Genomic DNA, 13,852 nt, shown 5'->3' with positions numbered 1-13,852 from the left:
CATTTTACTTTAAAAAAAAAAAAATGTTTAATACAGTAAAGCACATCCTGATTTCGTAGAGTTGTCACTGCCACTACTGAAAGAACCTTTTAGAATTCTAGATTTAGTTTCAAAAAAATATAATGTCCTTGCCTCCTCCTAGAGAAATATTTACCTTAAAAAAGAAAAGTAGTGGGTAAGATTTCTAAAGTACGTTAAAAAAAAAAAAAAGCCACCGAGTCGGTTCTGACTGATGGTGACTCTATAGGACTGAGTAGAACTGCCCCACAGAGTTTCCAAGAAGCGCCTGATGGATTTGAACTGCTGACTTTTTTGGCTCTTAACCACCATGCCACCAGGGTTTCCTATAAACATTACTGTTTTTTCCTATAAACAGTACGGCCCCGTTCTAACATATTTGTAGTGACTGTATAGGGTAGGTTATGGGTTAGTAAAGCGTTTTATCCATGTAACAGAATCTCCAACTAGCTAAAGTAAAAACAGAACAATGTGTGTTATAAAAATATCATAAGGGTAGGAATCAAGAACTGTAAAACTATAAGGAAACAAGTTTGCTTTCTCTGTGGCTGCTTCATTCTTCCTCCTTTATGTAGACTAGCTTTCTCCACCTCTCTCAACAGAATCAAAACATAGTTGTCCTAGCTCTTGTTTTAAATCATGTCCTAATTCAAGAGCCAAGTGGAGACTAGATATTGTTTCTCAGACCCCATTCCAGATTCTTGGAGAAGGGATATAACTAGGCAGATGTCTACCCAGACTCCAATTTGCCATGACAAGAAGCCATCAGTTGCAAATGTTGGGGACAGTTTTCTGAGAAGAGGGGTGTGGACTAAGTATAACTTATAACTGAAAATTGTGGTTCACTGTTCTAGAAGGCAATACTTATAAACAACTAATGGCATTGTCCTTTGGAGTATATATAAGAAGGCCACGTTTAAGAAAAAATAATGAAACATGCTAATTTTAAATTTTTACAGAGAATTATAAGTATTCCAAGAGACATTTGATATTTTACATATTTGTAGTTTTTTTGTAAAGCATATGTTTAGGTTTTTAATATTAGTAAGTGCATAAAAGATTAAGAAGATTATATGTATATATATATTTATATTTTTTTATTTTAGAGTCATCTACAAGTTATTGGCTTCTAAAAGTGAAAGTATTTGGGTTCAAGCTCTGAAGGTTCTGGGATACTTTCTGAAGCATTTAGGTCACAAGTAAGTTATTATTTTTCATAATGAATTGTAGACATAGCTACTGAAAATGTGCTTTTACTAGTCTTGTATCTAATTTAACATGAAATCTGACTGAAATAATCTTAACAATGGAAAATAATAGCTTCCTGTGGTAAAAGATGTAATACTTCATAAAATAATGTTTTAATAGATTTTGGAACAGAATCCCAATTGAAGTTATATAGTTTATGTCTATTCGCTTCCTGAAAATAAAATGTTGTTCCTTTTAAGGATATAATAAAATGTTTTGTAAATACAAAATAAAGCCCACGTGGATATGCATTTCAACAAAAACTTTCTCTGACCCGGGGAATACCATGTATATTGAAGTCTCTCAAGAGCTGATTTTTACTCACATTCTGAATCAGTATTTTATTATTTGTTATTTCCTTTTTTAACAATTAGACTTGTTGATTTCTTTTGTGATTTGAAGATCCTAGAATACCTCTTTTCTTTTACAAAGTCAAGAATTTACATTTAGAAAATCCGTTTTCAATAAGCAACAACTGCCAGTATACTGATTGTATGTCCTACTGCGTTGTCCACAGCATGAATATTCCTTTTAAAATACATTGATAGGAAGGAGCTGAGGTCTTTTCCTATGACCTCACTGTTGCCAGTTCTTTTTTGGTGATTACCAGATTGTTTATTGGTGACGCTGATGAAAACTGCATAGAATCCAGATGAGAGATCTCTAACATGCTGGATAGTCTAGAAGACTGGATATTACCTACATTTTGGTACCAAATCAATAGACAAGTAAGGGAGAAAAGAGGCATGAATAATTCAAACAAAGGGAATAGTTCTGTCAAAATCAGAATTGTAGGAAGAGTTGTTCTTACATGAAAAACTGTAAGTATACTGGGTGATAGAATGCTCGCAGTGCAAAAGGATGTGCAATTTTAATATTAAGAGATAAGGATCACTTATTTAAGAGAAATTTGAATAACTTATTTAAAGAAATGAGCCCTAGATGCAACCTCTTAGAAAATATCAAGAAAAAACATTTGAAGATATAGAAAAACATGGAAATGTACAAATAATGCAAAATTAAAACTAAGCAGTCTCCTATATAAATATGGTTGTCTAGGTCCTTCCCCTTCTTCTGTAAAATTCATAAATAAAGCAACAAGGAGTGTAAAATAAAATCTCTCACAAACACGGTTGTTAGTAAGATAGTTACAATCCATGAACTCCGAAATATTGGTAAATCTGCTTAAAGCTGCTGAGATTGGATAAAAGCTGTGAGTAATAAAGGGAAAGGAGAACATAAGAAAATGATGAAGGGTTCAGTGATAGCAAATCTCACAAAGGGTCAGTGAAGTTTCCCTTTCTGGAGATGAAAGGCTCACCTTAAGGTGCAAAAGTAGATTGCTTCTTTGAAATAACAGATACAGATGCAACATGGCGGTTAGCAGAATCCTTTTGAATCTTACTGGTTGCAGAGAACCATTTGATACATAACAAGAGTTACAGAGGTGAGCCATGTATGCAGATGAGCCATATTTGAGGGAAGTAGTCTGAAAGAGAAAAGCTCGTGGGCAGAGCACAGATTTGAGTCCCAGAAACCTCAGGTCGAATGGTGCATATTGGGCTGCAGGACTTCATTCAGGGGGCAGGAGAGCTGGGGTGAACACTCCTGAGGTAGAACACAGGGACAGTGCAACAGTGTGGTCTTGTGTTCCCATGTCTCAGGCAAGTGCAGCAATGGGAAAATACCAGGAATTGGACCTGGACCACACATCACTCCCAGGACCCATACAACAGCCAAGGTGGGAAATGCCCATCAGCTGATAGTCCACTAGGAACCAGCTCTCCTCTTCCCCCAAACCACCCATCCTTATGGGAGAACTGGGTCAGTGCTGCCAGCCTGAAAACCACTCCCCCTGTGCTGCTGGCCCTGCGTCAGGAAGGCAGGCTGTGCCCCTGCGCTGCTGGCCTGCAACTAGAGATCGACCAAGCACACATACATGTGGTGGAAACCACGCCCAGCCATCCAATGGCTCCAGAGCCAAAAGCAGACTTCCCAAGCATAATGTCAGGAGAACCTCCACCACTACTTCTTCCATGCGGCAGACACAAGGCAGAGAAATTAATGGCAGTCACTGAAGTGCAAAGCAGACCATAATGCAGTACATAAACAATTGGTCCTGACAGAGAGATGAGGCTGATGAGACACCCCAAAACAACCAGACTTGGAACAGTGCGAGTAAGTGAGCATGGTGCAGATGGGAGTTCCTGTGAATCCCAGGAAGAAACAATGAGGTGAACATAGCACAGACTGGTGAACATAAACAGTGAAGACACGGGGTGAATCAGCAACAGCTGCCATTTATAAGGTGGGACTCTGAGGCTGCTGTAATATGTCCAGCATCCCAGAGAGCCATGTTGCATGTCTGTATCCCCTGCAGTTTCTGGGTGGAGGGCCTAGTATTAGACTTGTATAGCCGGCCCTCATGGGGAGGGAGATTTGTGGTGAGCAACCAGGGGCAGTGGGTAACCCCAACAGGGGGGCATGTACTAGAGGGGCATACCCAGCATCTCTTGGTGGGGGGGGGTGGAGTCGGACACCAGAGTAATATGGCCAGTGCCTCCACTGTTGAGAGGGAAGGTGACTATGACTAGCACTACAAGCGACAGAGATCAGAACTGTAGTGGCTAAGTCAGTTTCCCCACTTATGGAAACTAGCAGTGAAACAGTGATGGCTGGTGCCCCTGCGGAAGGAGAACAGTAATGAAGGAGCAACAACAACTAGTGTACCTAGATAAGGATGCTGGAGTAGAAACAGAAATGCATCCTATAATAACATAAAACAATAATAACAATCATAAAGAGGAAGAAGAACAATCTATAGAGAAGGGGAGGAATCTAACTTTCTGATTTATCCAAGCAAAATAATAATATCTTAATGTCGGAAAGACAACAGATAATTACAAAGCATATGAAAAGATAGGAGAGGATGGCTTATGTAAATGACAAAAGCAAAGGAGTAGAAATTGTCCCAGAGAAGGTCAGCTATTGCGATTATAAGACAAAGACTTCAAACCTTGGAATTAAGTATGCTCACAGAGATAAAGGAAAAAGATTTAAAGAAAATCAGGGAAACAATACAAGAACAAAACAGGAATTTCAATAAAGAGAAAGAAATCTTAAAAAAAAAAATACTGGAGCTTAATAGTAAAATAATATGAACGTATACCACCATGGAAGGATTCAGCAGTAGAATTGAAATGACAGAATAGAGGATCAGTGAACTTGAAGGCCAAAAAAAAAAAAAAAAGAAACCCAAATCCATTGCCGTCAAGTGGATTCCAACTTATAGGAACCCTATAGGACAGAGTAGAACTGCCCCATAGCGTTTCCAAGGAGCACCTGCTGGATTCAAACTGCTGAACTTTTTGGTTAGCAGCTGTAGCTCTTAACCATTGTGCCACCAGGGTTGAAGACACCTTTGAATTTGCTCAGTCTGAGGAGCAAACAGAAAAAAGAATGAAGAAAAATGAACAAAGCCTAAGGGATATGTGGGACACCATCAAGAGAAATGATATATGCATTATGGGAGTTCTGGATGGAGAAGAGAGAAAGAGACAACCAAAAAGAATTTTTGTAGAAATAATGGCAGAAAACTTCTCAAATATCGTGAAAGATGGGAAATTTCACATTCAAGAAGTTCACTGAATCCCATATAGGATAAATCCTAAAAGAAACACACCAAGGCACATTATAATCAAACTCTTGAGAACCAAGGACAAAGAGAGTTTTGAGACTGGCATGAGATAAGTGAAGTATCAGTAATACAAGGGGTCCTCAATAAAATTAAGTGCTGATTTCTCTTCAGAAACCATGCAAGCAAGAAGGCAGTGGAATGAAATATTTAAAGTACTGAAAGAAAAGAACTTACATCCAGGAGTAATATACCTGGTATAACTGTCACCCAAAAGTGAGGGTGAGAGTAGCTGTTGAGAAAGGCAATGTACAACTAAAAACTTCATAGTATTTGGTTCCTTGGTTTGGAGGTTTAGGGTCATGGTTTTATGGGATATCCAGTTAATTGGCCTAATAACATGTTTACTGCTTCTGTTCTACCTCCTAGTTCATTGAATAAGGCCTAGGGTCTTAAAAGCTTTCAGGCGGTCATTCAAGTCACAACAATTGGTCTCTATTTGCATGGAACAACAGAGGAAGAAAGAGAGTCAGAGACAGGAGAAGGATATGGAATGTGTGGCTAACTGTATCCCTGAACAACTGCTTACTTTTCCATGACACCAGAAGAACTGGATGTTGCCCAGGTACCATTACTGAACATTTTGATCAAAGATTCTATCAAAGAATCCTGATCAAAAGGGGGAAAGTACAGAACAGTAGTTCAAATTTTAATGGGATCCAGAATTTCTGGAGCCATGGAGGCTGAATGAGCCTGTGAAACTGTTGCCCAGATATAATTTTTAAACCTTAAACCAAAAATATCCACTAAAGTCTTTGAACAAATAAAAGAAATTCTATACACTAAAGAAAGTCAGCACTGGAGGAAAGTGGAGCAAAGAAGTTATAAATCTCACAAAAGCATGTGTAACAAAATGGCAGAAGTAAATCCTTTATCTTTATAATTACCATGAATGTCACTGACTTAAATGCTGCAGTTAAGAGACAAGAGAATGGCAGAATGGATTAAAAACATGACCCAACCATACGCTGTCTACAAGAGACATATCCTAGACACAAAGACATAAAGAAGTTAAAAGTTAAAAGATGGAGGAAAACATTCCATATATATCATAATCAAAAGAGAGCAAGCATGTCAGTTTAATATCAGACAAACTAGTCTTTGTCTCAGCCTATATTAGAGACAAAAAGGGCACTATATAATGATAAAAGGGAAAATTTACTAAGATAATATAACAAGTATCAATGTTCACGCACCTAATGCAGAGCCCCAAAATTTATAAAGCAAATGCTGACAGAACTGAAGGGATAAATAGACATGTCTACCATAAAAGTAGACACAACCTTGCTTGCTGAACGTGAAGAGCGCTCGAAGCACTTACTGATAAAGATCAAAGACCACAGCCTTCAGTATGGATTACACCTCAACATAAAGAAAACAAAAATCCTCACAAGTAGACCAATATGCAGCATCATGATAAACGGAGAAAAGGTTGAAATTATCAAGGATTTCATTGTACTTAGATCCACAATCAAGGCCCATGGAAATAGCAGTCAAGAAATCAAAAGACACATTGCATTGGGCAAATCTGCTGTAAAAAATCTCTTTAAAAAATGTAGAACAAAATTCTAACTCATAAAGACTAGACTTGCTGGCCTGACATACACTGGACAAACCCGGAGAGTATGGCCCCCGGAAACCCTTTCAGCTCCGTAATGAAGTCACTTCTGAGGTTCACCCATCAGGCAAAGATTGGCCAGGGGCATAAAACAAAATGAGACTAAAGGGGCATGCCAGCCCTAGGGCAAGGACTGGAAGGCAGGAGGGAACAGGCAAGCTGGTAATAGGGAACCGAAGGTTGAGAAGGGAGAGTGTTGACATGCCATGGGGTTGTTAACCAATGTAATAAAACAATATGTGTACTAACTGTTTAATGAAAAACTAGTTCTGTAAACCTTCATCTAAAGCACAATTAAAAAAAAATCTCTTTAAAGTGTTAAAAAGCAAATATGTCACTTTAAAGACTAAGGTGTGCTTGACCCAAGCCATGGTATTTTCAGTTACCTCATATGCATGTGAAAGTTGGACAATGAATAAGGAAGACCGAAGAAGAATTGATGCTTTTTAATTGTGGTATTGGTGAAAAATATGGAATATACCATGGACTGCCAGAAGAATGAAAAAAATCTGTCTTGGAAGAAGTACAGCCAGAATGCTTCTTGGAAGTAAAGATGGCGAGACTTTGTCTCATGTGCTTTGGATGTGTTGTCAGGAGGGACCGATCTCTGGAGAAGGACATCATGCTTGGTAAAGTAGAGGGTCAGTGAGAAAGAGGAAAACCCTCAACAAGATGGGTTGACACAGTGGCTGCAACAATGGATTCAAACATAAGAATGATTGTGAGGATGGCGCAGGACTGGGCAGTGTTTTGTTCTGTTGTGCACAGGGTCACTGTGAGTCGGAACTGACTCAATGGCACCTAATAGCAACAACACGGTAATAGTAGCAGACTTTACTACAATGCTTTTGGTAATAGAACAACTAGAAAGAAGATCAATAAAGTAACAGAAGACCTGAGTAACACTATTAACCAACCAGGCCCAGCCGACCTGTATAGAACACTCCACCCAACAACACAATGTACATTCTTCTCCAGTGCACATGGATCATTCTCCAAAACAGACCATATTTTAAGACACAAAGGAAGTCTCAATAAATTTAAAAAGTTTGAAATCATAGAAAGTATTTTTTCCAACCACGATGAAATGAGACTAGAAATTAATAATGAAAAAAAAAAAGAAACAGGAAAAGAAAAATACAAATATGTGAAAAGTGAATAATGCACTACTGAATACCCAATGGATCATATAAGAAATGGAGAGAGAAATCAGAAAATACTTGAGTGGATGAGAATGAAAACAAAATATACCAAACCCCATAGAACTCAGTGAAGGCAGTGTTTAGAGGGAAACTCATAGCAATGAATGCCTACATTAAAAAAAGGAGCAAGTTGATAAATCAGTAGCTTAACTCAGCAACTTGAGGAATTAGAAAAGGGAGAGCAAACCAAGCTCAAAGCCACCAGAAGAAAGAAATTATAAAGATCAGAGCAGAAATATATGAAATAGAGAACAGAAGAACAATACAGAGAATCAACAAAACTAGAAGTCAATTCTTTGAAAAGATCAGTAAAATAGACAAACACAGGCTGACAAAGAAACAGAGAGAGAAAGTGAAAATATCTAACATCAGCGACAAAAATGGCCATATTGCAACCAATCCTGTAAAAATAAAGAGGATTGTAAGGGAACACTATGAACAATCATATGCCAGCAAATTAGATAACTTAGAATAAATGGGCAAAATCCTTGAAACACATTAACTCCCTAAATTGGGTCAAGAAGAAAATGAATCTCTACAAACCCATAACTAGTGAAAAGATTGACCTCCCAAAAAAGAAAAGTTCTGGTCCAGATGGCTTCACAGGGGAATTCTATCAAACATTACAGAAGATATGATTCCACTACTATTTAAACTTTTCTAAAAAACAGGAGAGGAGGGAACACTACCTAACTCATTTCATGAAGGGGGCATTACACTGATACCAAAACCAGAAAAAAACAGAATACAACAGAGCAATGTCCTTAATGAATATAGGCGTGAAAATACTCAACAAAATTCTAGGAAACAGAATCCAAAACATGCTAAAAGGATTTAATATGTTTATACCATGATCAAGTGAGATTTATCCCAGACATGCAAGGGTAATTCAACAGTAGAAATTCAATCAATGTAATACATCACATTAATAGAACAAACAAAAAAAGATTGATCATCTCAATTGATGCAGAAAGGGTATTAGCAATTCACCACGTGTTCATGATAAAAACACTCAACAACATGGGACTACAGGGAGAATTCCTCAATATAATACAGGCCATCTACAACAAACCCACAGTGAACGTTATGCTAAACAGAGAAGGACTCAGAGCATCCCCATTAAGATCAGGAACAAGACTAATCGCCCACTCTCACCTCTGCTATTCAGTATTGGGCTGGGCATCCTAGTCAGAGCGATTAGGTTAGGGAAGAAAAGAGCTATTCAGATTGGGAAGGAGGAAACAAAACTATCCCTTTTCATAGATGACATGATTCTATACACAGAAAATCCCATAGAATTCACAAGGAAGCTATTAGAACTAATTAATGAAATCAGCAAAGTGGCAGGGTACAAGGTCAACACACAAAATCATCAGGGTTTCTGTACGTTAGCAATGTCCAAGAGGAAAAGGAAATTGAGATGACATTACCTTTTACAATAGCATCTAAAAGAATAACATACCTAGGAATAAACTTAAACAGGAAAGTAAACGATCTGTGTACAGAAAACTATAAAACATTGCTGAAAGAAATCAAAAAGGCTCTAAATAAATGGAGAGCGTTTCATGCCTATGGATTGGAAGGCTTATTTAGATCCTTTTTGATTTCTTTCAGCAATGTTTTATAGTTTTCTGTATACAGGTCTTTCACTTTCCTGGTTAAATTTATTCCTACATATGCATATTCAATGCAGTCCCCATCAAAATTCCAACAGCTTTCTTGAAAGAAATGGAAAAGCCAATCCTCAAATTTGTATGGAAGGGCAAGAGACTCTGAATAGCTAAAGCAATCCTAAAGAAGAAGAATAAAGTAGGAAGATGAACACTTCTGACTTCAAAACGTACTGTAAAGCTACAGTAATTAAAAAAGTCCTGTATTGTTATAATAACAAACACATAGACCAATGCTATAGAATTGAGAGCCAAGAAATAAACTGATACATCTGTGGTCAACTGATTTTCAAAAAGGGTGCTAAATCCATCCAGTGGGGAAGGGAGAGTCTCTTTAAATGGTACTGGGAAAATTGAATCTCCACATGCAGGATCTAACCCTTACACCATACGCAAAAAACAGTTCAAGTGGATCCAGGACCTTAACCTGAACACCAAAGCCATAACATTCATACAAGAAAATGTAGTGATGAATCTGGGGGATGTGGATCTTTGTGATGAACTCTCTAATATGACAACAAAAACAAAAGCAGCAAAAAAACAAATAAATAGGCCCAAGAGTTAAGCCAAGATGGAGTCGAGGAGTGTCGAAGGGTGAGGATACTGGGTCTTGATGCCATAAACTGAGACCTAACTCAAGCCGGCCATGAGATTACTATCAGGAGTTTTGTCCTTGAGGCGGAGCCAAGGTGGTGGAATATACAGACACTTCCAGCAATTCCTCTTACAACAAAGACCTGAAGAAACAAGTGAAATGATTAAATTTATGACAAGCTCACTCAAAACTCACTGCTGTCGAGTCGATTTCGACTCATAGCGACCCTATAGATGACAAGCTAAGGAGCCCCTAATATCAAAGGCAAAGTTAGAAAACGGATTGAGCGGGAGGAGGAGAGAGAGATGGTTCAGAAGTGGAGAGGAGTTACCCGCTGCTGGACCTAAATCTCCGGGAACCCTCAGGCGCCATTCCCGAGAGTGGCTACGGCAGGCTGGTGCTAGCGTTCGGCTGCAGTTTCCTCAGGGAGAAGTAGCTACCTGCAGCCTACTCACACCCCCGGAACCCGAAAAGGCCAGCACTCTCAGCAAAAGCTAAATACTTGGGTATATTTTACCAAGTCCCCTGCCCCCAAGCCGGCTTCAGAGGCTGTTGATTTCCCTGCGCCTGACATAGGCCTTGTTGAGCACCAGGAACCATTTCTGCAGCCTTTGAAAAATTTGCAACTAGGGGAAACTTGAATAAATTTGCAACTAGGGGAAAAGATAATTTGCCAGCTACACTAACCTGGGGAGCTCTGGACAGAAGTAGCTCCTCTCCAGGCATAAATGGTCCATGGACTTTGAATACCTTTCCCTCCTGCATGGCCCTGTGTGGGCCTATTTCAGGAGAATAGGCTCTTCTTGGCAGACTGCAGCTGTTTCACCTGTGTGGTGGAGAGGTGGGTGTTTGATATTTGACACAGCTTTGCCTATTAAACAGGGTCCTCAGCTACCCATACCCACTCAGGTCACCCAGCCACCCACGACAGGGGTCCAAGGATAACTGGTACCAGTCTTTACAACCAAAAGCATGATCCATCTGCAGAACCCACTCACCTGTACACTGTAGGGAAGGGGGACGTGCTTTCCTACACTTGGGGGACGATTCTCAGCCTCCTGCCTTGTTCAGAGTGAGACGCCCTGCTGCAACCAGATACTGGTACCTACACCAATTAACCCTGCCCCTCTAAGACTGTAGGGCAGAGCCTGTACCATACATTTGATGACCAGCTATGTGGATACCTGAACTGAATCCATACAAGAAAAGTGAATGGACTCTTGGACTGATATACCTGATAACAGCTCTAGCCACCTGATGACAGAACTTCAAAAGCAAAAGTAATCAAGCTAGCTCACTCAGCCGATCAATTTGGGCATATTAAAACAAAACAAAGGAAGAAGCTAGGACATAGTAAGCAAACATAAACTAATGTAATAACTTATACATGGCTCAGAGACAACAGTCGATATCAAGTCACATAAACAAACAGACCATGATTGCTTCAACAAGCTCTCAAAACAAAGAATCAAGGGATCTTCTGGATGAAAGTACCTTCCTGAAATAACAGATGCAGAGTACAAAACATTAATATACAGAGCCCTTCAAGACATCAGGAAGGAGATCAGGCAATATGCAGGACAAGCCAAGATACACACAGATAAAGCAGTTGAAGGAATTAAAAACATTATTCAAGAACATAATGAAAAATTTAATAAGCTGTAAGAATCCATAGAGAGACAGCAATCGGAAATTAAGAAGATTAACAATAAAATTACAGAATTAAGGAATTCGATAGAAAGTCAGAGGAGCAGAATTGAGCAAGAGGAAGGTAGAATTGGTGAATTTGAAAATAAAGCACTTAGCACTAATATATTTGAAGAAAAATCAGATAAAAGAATTAAAAAAAATGAAGAAACCTTAAGAATCATGTGGGACTCTATCAAGAGAAATAATCTACGAGTGACTGGAGTACCAGAACAGGGAAGGAAAACAGAAAATACAGAGAGAATTTTTGAAGATTTGTTGGCAGAAAACTTTGCTGGTATCATGTAAGACAAGAAGATATATATCCAAGATGCTCATCGAACTCCACATAAGGTAGATATTAAAAGAAAGCCATGAAGACATATTATAATCAAACTTGCCAAAACCAAAGATAAAGAGAATTTTAAGAGCAGTTAGGGATAAACAAAAAATCACCTACAGAGGAGAGCCAGTAAGAATAAGTTCGGAATACTCAACAGAAGCCATGCAGGCAAGAAGGCAATGGGATGACTTATATAAAGCATTGAAGGAAAAAAAATTGGCAACCAAGAATCATATATCCAGCAAAACTGTCTCTCAAATATGAAGGTGAAATTAGGACATTTCCAGGTAAACACAAGTTTAGGAAATTCATAAAAACCAAACCAAAACTACAAGAAATGCTAAAGGGAGCTCTTTCATTAGAAAATCAATGATATCAGGTATCGATCCAAGACTAGAACACTGTACAGAGCAATCACATGTTAACCCAGACAGGAAATCACAAAAATAAATAAAGATAAAGCTCAAAACAGGGAAACATCAATGTTATTATGTAAAAGAAGGCAATATTAAAACAATAAAGAGGAACTAGGAAATGTAGTCATAAATGTTTCATATGCAGAGGAAGATAAGGCATTATAAAGAAATAAAAGTTAGGTTTAAACTTAGAAAAATATGGGTAAGTATTAAAAAAAAAAATTTTTTTTTTTTTTTTAGTATTAAGGTAACCACAAAGGAGACTATCCCTACACATCCAAATAAAATACAAGAAAAAAATAGACAGCAGAAACAAAATCAGCAACAACGAATAAGAGGAAAAGACAATATATAAAGATAAACTACTCAGCACAAAAAATTAAGTGGAAAAAAGAAACTGTCAACAACACACAAAAAAAGACATCATAATGACAGCACTAAATTCATAAAAAAAAATTCTTATTTATCTGTAATTACGCTGGATGTAAATGGGCTAAATGCACCAATAAAGAGACAGAGAGTGGCAGAATGGATGAAAAAACATGATCCGTCTATATGTTGCCTACAGGAGACACACTTTAGATTTAGAGACACAAAGGGACTAACACTCAAAGCATTGAAAAAATATATCAAGCGAACAACCATCAAAAAAGACCAGGAGTGGCAACACTAATTTCTGACAAAGTAGACCTTAAAGTTAAATCCACCACAAAGGATAAGGAAGGACACTATATAATGTTTAAAGGGACAATATACCAAGAAGATAATAATCATATTAAATATTTATGCGTCCAATGACAGGGTTGCAAGATACATTAAAAAAAAACTCTAACAGCATTGAAAAGTGAGATAGGCAGCACCACAATTATAGTGGGAGACTTGAACACACCACTTTCAGTGAAGGACAGGACATCCAGAAAGCTCAATAAAGACATGGAAGATCTAAATGCCACAGTCAACCAACTTGACCTTATAGATATATACAGAACACTCCACCCAAGAGCAACCAAGTATACATTCTTTTCTAGTGCACATGGAACATTCTCTAGAATAGACCACATATTAGGTCATAAAGCAAGCCTTAGCAGAATCCAATACATTGAAATATTACAAAGCATCTGCTCTGACCATAAGGCCATAAAAGTAGAAATCCATAACAGAAAAAGCAGAAAAAGGAAATCAGACACTTGGAAACTGAACAATACTCTGCTCAAAAAAAGACTGGGTTATAGAAGACATTAAGGATGGAATAAAGAAATTCATAGAACCCAATGAGAATGAAAACACTCCTATCAGAACCTTTCGGACACAGTGAAAATAGTGCTCAGAAGTCAATTTATAGCAATAAATGCACACATCCAA

General features: G+C 38.1%; 1 protein-coding gene across 5 annotated transcripts in view; it reads left to right on the top strand.

Annotated features, from left to right (window-relative positions):
• The window catches only part of NBEA (neurobeachin), a 914,947-nt gene that overhangs the window by 212,603 nt on the left and 688,492 nt on the right, over positions 1-13,852 (top strand). For all 5 annotated transcript variants that reach the window (XM_064269920.1, XM_064269919.1, XM_064269917.1 and 2 more), the window contains exon 17: positions 1,125-1,217. In XM_064269920.1, the coding sequence (XP_064125990.1) occupies positions 1,125-1,217 (93 nt within the window). The remainder of the gene's footprint in view (positions 1-1,124; positions 1,218-13,852) is intronic.

This window comes from Loxodonta africana, chromosome 17, assembly GCF_030014295.1.
Source record: "Loxodonta africana isolate mLoxAfr1 chromosome 17, mLoxAfr1.hap2, whole genome shotgun sequence".
In the NCBI taxonomy this organism is placed as follows: domain Eukaryota; kingdom Metazoa; phylum Chordata; class Mammalia; order Proboscidea; family Elephantidae; genus Loxodonta; species Loxodonta africana.
The sequence above is the reverse complement of the archived record's forward strand: the minus strand, read 5'-3'. Positions and strand labels throughout refer to the sequence as shown.